The sequence below is a fragment of the Numida meleagris genome, chromosome 4 (assembly GCF_002078875.1).
Source record: "Numida meleagris isolate 19003 breed g44 Domestic line chromosome 4, NumMel1.0, whole genome shotgun sequence".
Classification (NCBI taxonomy): domain Eukaryota; kingdom Metazoa; phylum Chordata; class Aves; order Galliformes; family Numididae; genus Numida; species Numida meleagris.
Genome location: NC_034412.1, coordinates 55,001,696 through 55,008,714, shown reverse-complemented (window position 1 = coordinate 55,008,714; position 7,019 = coordinate 55,001,696). Strand labels below are relative to the sequence as shown.

At 48.5% G+C, this 7,019-nt stretch overlaps 1 protein-coding gene across 3 annotated transcripts in view; it reads left to right on the top strand.

The window, feature by feature from the left end:
• SEPT11 (septin 11) overlaps window positions 1,726-7,019 on the top strand; it is a 48,452-nt gene continuing 43,158 nt past the window's right edge. For 2 of the 3 annotated variants that reach the window (XM_021397280.1, XM_021397278.1), the window contains exon 1: window positions 1,726-1,826. In XM_021397280.1, coding sequence (XP_021252955.1) covers window positions 1,761-1,826 — 66 coding nt within the window. In that variant the 5' untranslated portion in view covers window positions 1,726-1,760. Of the gene's footprint in view, window positions 1,827-2,183; window positions 2,301-7,019 lie in introns of those variants that run through there. The other variant, XM_021397279.1, reaches the window with a different exon arrangement.

Here is a 7,019-nt window from a genome sequence, read left to right as displayed (position 1 = left end):
AAATGTGTGGAGCATAATGACATAATTGCGATTTCAAACAAGAAAACGGGGTAGACTGGGGAGATAAAAAGTTTAAGTAAATAACAGCAGCAAATGGCAGCATTGCTATGAAAATGTTGTTTGGTTTAATTAACTGCGGTGTGAGCAGGAGGCATCTTACAGCTTTTGCTGGTATCGTATTCTCATTTAAATAACACTGCCAAGCATGACCTCACTTACAATGAAAACTGGAGGGCTTTCCTCCTGAGAAACACAGCCCTTGCCCTGTAAGACTTTTGCTTGAAGTTGGTGGAACACACTCAGGTACCATTAAGTGACTGCTGAAGTATCTGCAGGACCAAGATCAACTCCATAAGTTGATTGCTTTCACTTGTGGGTGGGAGCTTTCAGCATGGCTGAATTTCACAGAATCATGAATCACCAAGGTTGGAAAATCATGAAGGCTGGAGAAGACCTCTAAGACCATCACATCTAGCCACCAGCCTTTCCCCACCGTGCCCACTAACCATGTCCCTCAGCTCCACATCTCCATGGTTCCTGAACACCTCCAGGGATGGTGACACCACCACCTCCTTGGGCAGCCCATGACAATGCATCATTGCTCTTTTGGAGAATAAATTTTTCCTAACACCCAACCTGAACCTCCCATGAGGCAACTGAAGGCCATCATATTGCTGTTACCTGGGAGCAAAGGCCGACTCCCACCTCACCACAAGCCTCTTTTCAGGGAGTTGTATAGAGCCATAAGGTCTCCCCTGAGCCTCCTCCAAACTGAACAACCTCAGTTCCAGCTGCTCCCATAAGATCTGTGCTCCAGACCCCTCGCAGCTAGCTCTGTTACCCCTCTCTGGACACACACTAGGGCCACAATATCTTTCCCTCAGTATTGCCCTTTTTGAGTGTTCTGGGTAGAATAGGCTTTTTGGTTCTTTAGGGGATGTTGGTGTAAGTTGCGAGTAGCACCAATCACAAAATGAGGGCAGGAAGAAGCAGCATTTTGGCACTAAGAAAAAAGGAGCTCACCATTCAGTGTCACAGCCTCCTGTTGTGAAAGAAGACATTTTCTTTAGGGAGCCATACACCTGTGGTTGATTTTAACCAGCAGGAAAGTTAACCTCTGTTCTGTGTTCACCTGTGTATGTTCACGTCCACTGCAATCTTAACAAATTACCCCGCAGCTGGCATACGCAGTTGGGAAAGCAGTGACACGATATTGCTGCAAAATGGTGCAAAATAGCTTTGGAAAAATGCAGTCAGTCCCCGTGGGGTCTCTGGAATGAAAGATCACAATGCCTTTTGCATGAGGACAGATTTGTTCACAGCAGTGAACTTTTAAGAATGAGGAACTCATTCTTTTAAGAATGAGGAATGTGAGGAACTACAGTAGCTGTGATCTAGGCAGAGTGCAGTACGTTTCCTTGTCCTGCCGGGTTTTGTTCCCTGCTCTTTCAGAGCGAGTGGCCATACCCTGGGAGGTCTGTACGAAGGTACTGGAGAGGGAGCCTGGCCGCAGCATCTTTGCTAGCGGCGGCAGCGCCTGGACTCAAGGGCTGTAACGCCCTTCACGCGTGCAGGGAATCAGCCCTTGGGGCCTTCTGGGGTTTGAGCCCTCCGCTCGAAGCCCCATCCCTGCGTGCACAAAGCATACAGCACCCACACCTCGCCTCGTCGCCGGCCCTACGAGCTCCCCCCGGCCGAGGCGGGGCGGGGAGGGGCCGGGGCGGGGCGGGGCGGGAGCGGGCCCGCCCCGCCGGGTGGCCATGTTGCAGCCCCAGCAGCAGGCGGCGGGGAGTGTAGCGATGGCTGTGGCCGTGGGCAGAGCGGCGGTGGGTGCGGGCGCGGGCGCGGGGGGCTGCGGGGGGAGCGCGCTGCCGCGGGCTGCGTTGCGCGGGTGTGCGGGGGGCGCGTTGCGCAGCCCGAGCGTTGCCGGGCGGCGGGTTGGTGGCTGCCGTTTGTTCGTTCGCTTCTTTTCTTATGGATTTATACCCGTGCTCAGAGAGACAAAAGGGTTCGCTTTTGTAGGGAGAAGGAAGAAAGATAATCAGCACAAAAACTCACACGGTCTGATGCGGGGAAAACGAGGAGTCTGAGCGCTCCGCTTGCAGAAGCGTGAGCGGAGCTCCGCCGCGCCCCGCTGGAGGGAGGGATGCGCTTCTGTGCGCTGTCGGCTGGCGGAGGGAGAGAGGGAGGGGGCTCGGCCCACCCGCCTGCAACTTTCTTAGTGCCTGCGTGTGGAGCAGATGGGGCTGAGGGCTGGAATGCAGCCCCTCGTGCTGCGTGCGGGATGCGAGTGGGGTGAGGTGAGGCGGTCTCCTTTTAGGTTTGTTTCTGGATCTGTCGGACCGTTGCTGTTTGGTGGTGTGTGAGCTCTGCTTTTTTTCTACTTGGTTCTCTTAAACCTCTGCTCACCCTCTCGTGCTTTTGGTGAGTCGTGGTCCGCAGCAATTCCGAAACAGAATTCCCTGCAGCCTGCGTGGTGGTTTGACTGCATGCACCCTGCCTGCAGAATAAAGTGTCTGTCAGTGTGAGAGCCGTGTGCGTGTGGCGGGGGGGGGGAGGGGGGTGAGGGACTCGGCTTCCTCATAAGCAGCCACTGGGCGGACCACGCATCATAAAATCATTAACATTGGAGAAGAACTCTAAGAAAATCCAGTCCAACCATCAAACTATCCCTACTCTGCTCACTAACCACGTCCCTCAGTGCCACATTTCTTGAACACCTCTATCCTCCAGGATTGGTGCTTTTAGAGGTGTTGTTTTACCCTGGGGGAACAAGAGATGAAGAAAGGTGGGCTGATGTTTGGTAGGTGCTGGATGCTTATCTCATACCCTTCTTATCTAATCCTCTCTGCTGCTGCCTCTTTGCATGCTGCTGTGTTGTTAAGGAGGCGGTAGGGAGGCTGGAGAAATAATTATATAGCAAAGCTGATGGACATTTGCCTTTTCAAGCTCTTAATCAGCATAACTTACAAGGGCACAGAGCAGTACCTCTTGTTGGGGATAGGGTTGAAGGAAGGGGGAAAGAAAGGAGAAAAACCAACTCACTTCTTGATTCAGTCTGATTTCTTAAAACTGAGATAACATTCCCGAGTCACAATCTTTCCCATTCTGATGGGATACAGCATTATGTTAATTGTAAAAGCATGCATAAAAAATAACTTCCTCAAGCTGCTCTGAAGTGTCTGTGTTTAATTGTAGCTAAGTAGGGTGTGTTTCGGTGGGATGGGTGGCTTTCATTTTAAGGCCTCAATCCCACAGATGTGAAAGCACATGTGTATCATAGTGCTTGTAATTTCCTTGACTTAATAGAAGCTGATCTCAGTATGTGAATGTAAAGGTGTGCATAAGCAAAACTTCTGCAGGACTGGTGCCAGGAGCTGCCAGGGGACCTTGCAGCTGATGAAAGCCATGTGTATGCTTAAACATTCATCTGGGTGGCAATGTGCATATGGTCATCTGCTCTGGCTCTGTCAGAGATTAGCCACTTGCATCCCCCTAGATAGGGGACCCTCCTTCTGGGCTCATTCCAAGCATCTTGACCAGTTCTGTACGGTATCTCAGCAGTTCAGAGTGTGGAAGAGGGCTCTGGCTTCCTTCCCCTATTCTTTATTTGTTTATTGTAAATGTTTACAGAATTGTAGCCTGGCCTGGCTGAAGGAGCAATGCTAACGTAAATGTACACGTGCTATTACCTCCAACTCCTGTGAGTCAAACAAAGTGATGGAAGATGAAGCTGGAATGCAAATTTTGTGGAGGGGCCATGGAGGATGTTGTCCAAGAGGGGGGGAAAGCAACAACAACAAAAAAAAGCACTCTTCAGTCTGTTTTGAAAATTCTTTACAATGAGAGATTGCCAGTTACCATGGAGGGAAGGGAATGAATGTGGGAAAGGTACAGTGGAGCTGATGGAGCTGAAGAATTGGTGGATTTGGCTTTTGCTGTGGGGTGGTGCCTTCAGAAAGCTGCTTCTGTGTGTGCTGGAGGATGGATCAGAGCCACCAGGCCCCCTGTTTTTTGATGGAGAAATGAGGGACAAGAATGGCGGTCTTTGTCCTTGGGGGTGTTTGTATTGTTGTCTGGAGGTCCTTGCTGATGAAAGTGCATCTGAGAGATGCTGGGGATGAGGTGGAGTGTGGGTGGAGATACTTGGAAGAACCTTCTCTTGGTAAGGCATTGGAAGAGGCTGCCTGGAGAAGTAGTGGAATCACCATTCCTGGAGGTGTTCAAGAATTGTGTAGATGTGGCATTTAGGCACGTGGTTAGTGGGCATGGTGGTGATGGGTTAATGGTTGAACTAGATGATCTTAGTGGTCTTTTCCAACCTTAATGATTCAGTGACTGCATAGCTGAGATCATGAGGAATCAGTTCAAGTGTCTGAGTAATGCCCTGAAATAATGATACATATTGATTAAGCAGCATGCACCTGACAAGTGCAATACTTACTCATCACTGAGGCTTTGTGCCCCCTTTCCATCCTCCCAGCCTCCAGGAAAGACGGATGGCTGTGCTGGCTGCCCACCCCAGGGCTGTCTGAGGCTGTGCCCTTGGTGTGCTGCCCCCTCTCTGGAGGTTGCACTGAGCGTGGGTATGAGGCTGCGCGGCAGATTGTGGCTCTCCTTGCAGGAGAGATGCAGAAGGGGACAGAGTCTTATCCTGGTTTCTGCCTTGTCAGGCCTCGTTGGCTTGGTTTGGCTCCAGGCTCCCATCCCTGTAAGCTGCAGTGCCTCTTGCAGGAGGGGTACATAGCAAACCAATTTCATCTCAGAGCAGTTGGGTACAACCAGGTGATTTAAAATAAACAAATGCTCTAACAGTTCTTCGGGCTTTTTTTAGGTACAGTTTCCAGCTCTCTGAACAGCTCTCCAGCCTGCTGTACGAAGTGATGCGTGATAATGGCTCAGATAAACACCACGGTGCTGTTGGCATACAGTGCTAACGCTGGTCAAGAGTGCTCCTGTTCAGAAACAGAAAACCAAATGCAGGGTCTTAATAAAGAGCAGTAACGTTGACAAAAAAAATTGCCCCAAATGTCCCTTCCTTCTCCTAGTAAAGGCTGTAATAGCCACTTCACTAGCACAATCTTTGTGCTTTACTCTGCGATTGATAAGGAGTCCCAGAGATAGCTCAGGTCTTACTTAAAAACAGGGGCTGCTCTTGGCTCTGGAGAAGTTACCTTAGGAGCTGAACCTGCACTAAATGCTCCTGAAACTGCTGAAAATCTGGAGGAGCTGAATCTTTTTCTTATAGGTTTGGGTTTTTGTGTTCCTTAGTGTTGTCCCATGTAAGGCAATGGCAAAAATCAGACTGCTGTTATCTACATATAAAATATATTTATCTTTGCTTGTAGCTTCTTTAGATCTCTTGTACTACCAAAGTGAATCTTCTGCTACTGCTTCTGCAACCGGGGTTTATTTTTGGACAGTATCTAGCTGTTTAAAATAGCTTAATGAAACACTGTGACTGCAGGTAATTTCTTTACCAGATCAGGTCATGAATACTGGGCAAAAGCTGATAGGAAAAGGCTTGTTGGGGTGTTTTGGTTTTGCCACAGATGTTGTCGTCTTTGCCAGTGGCTCCTGAGAGCTGATGCCTATGAAAACAGTAGCTGAAAAAAGGATTGTTTCTGGAGATCTGCATGCATCTCATCTATTTTACTCAGGAATTATCATAACCTCTTCCATGTGATGGGTGTGGAAGGGGAGAAGCAGTGTTTTGACTCCTGAGGGAAATCTATTCGTGATCTTCAGGACTCACCTGTTTGGATCTGAAGGTGTTCTGCAGTCCATGGGCGGTGTGCTGGGAGGTTAACTGAGTGCAGCATGAAGCTGGTTACCTTCTGCAAGCAATGGAGGCCACTGACTATTTGCCAGATGAGCACTAACTGCACGGAGTGTGCCCGACGCTTTCCCTGAGTACTTGAGCGTGGTTTAAATGAAGCCGGTGACAGGCTGGTGGTCATGAAATGGGAGAGGATGATTTGGTAAACAGCTTGCTTGGCTTGCTCAGTGACAGTGCTAGCTGTATTTCCCTCTTCTGCAGGAGTGCATTGCAAATGATTCCCAGCAAAGTACAGGAGCACAGGCTGCACTGGAGATGGAACTACAAATCTGCTTTTGTGCTTTCAGGTCGAGTTTCCCAACAGCCAAATCTTTGCATTTCAAGGCATGTAAATCATCACCTTTAAACTGCAGTGAAGACCTATCAGCCCAAGGCTGATTCAGTCTGCTTATTGCTGACACTCATTCTTGACACGTGTCTGTAATAATGTGCATTACCCCAAATCCTTCAGAGCTGCGTAGGAAACATTCAGAATTGTGTATACATGTCCTAGATTGTCCTTTTCTTGCTTCTGCATATGACTAAAGATTTCTGTTCTCCATTGTCTCTTTTTGTGTTAATCAGTAGAATAAGGCTTCTGACATATCTGTGAAGTGAGCTTACTTAGAAACAGCCTAACTTGAAATGTTGTCAAGACTGAAGTTTTTCAGAAATTGCTGGTAAGTCACTGGAAACAGTTCTCATTTATTGCCAGCTTCCGTGGTTAAAAGATGAGGTGGTCATGCTGCAAGCAGGTATATTGCAAGTAGTAAGCACCAGCAGTGACTAGATCTTAATGTAGCTGCCTGAAACTGAACATACACACAGTCCTTGAATTTTTGTCAGTACCTCAAGAGTACTGGAGATCTTGCCTGATCCTCTGGAGACCTGTTACAGTGGTGAATCGTACCACTTAACCACTGCACCTATATGTTTCTTCTTTCTCCTCCCCCAGATTTATTTCACATCCAAGTTAAACAGTGGTACTTCTCATTGTGCCTTGATCAGTCCCAGAGATCTGAGCTCAAGTTGTTTTTTTTGTGTGTGTGTGCAGGCACAAGGGTGCAGACACTGAAAACAGAGTCACTTCTCGATCCCGTGTCAGCAACTCTATCTCTAAAACTCTCTGTAGCTGTGGCTAAGGAAGTCTGCTTGCTGTTATTTGTATCCATTGTTTCTTATGATAATACTTGGTTGGCTT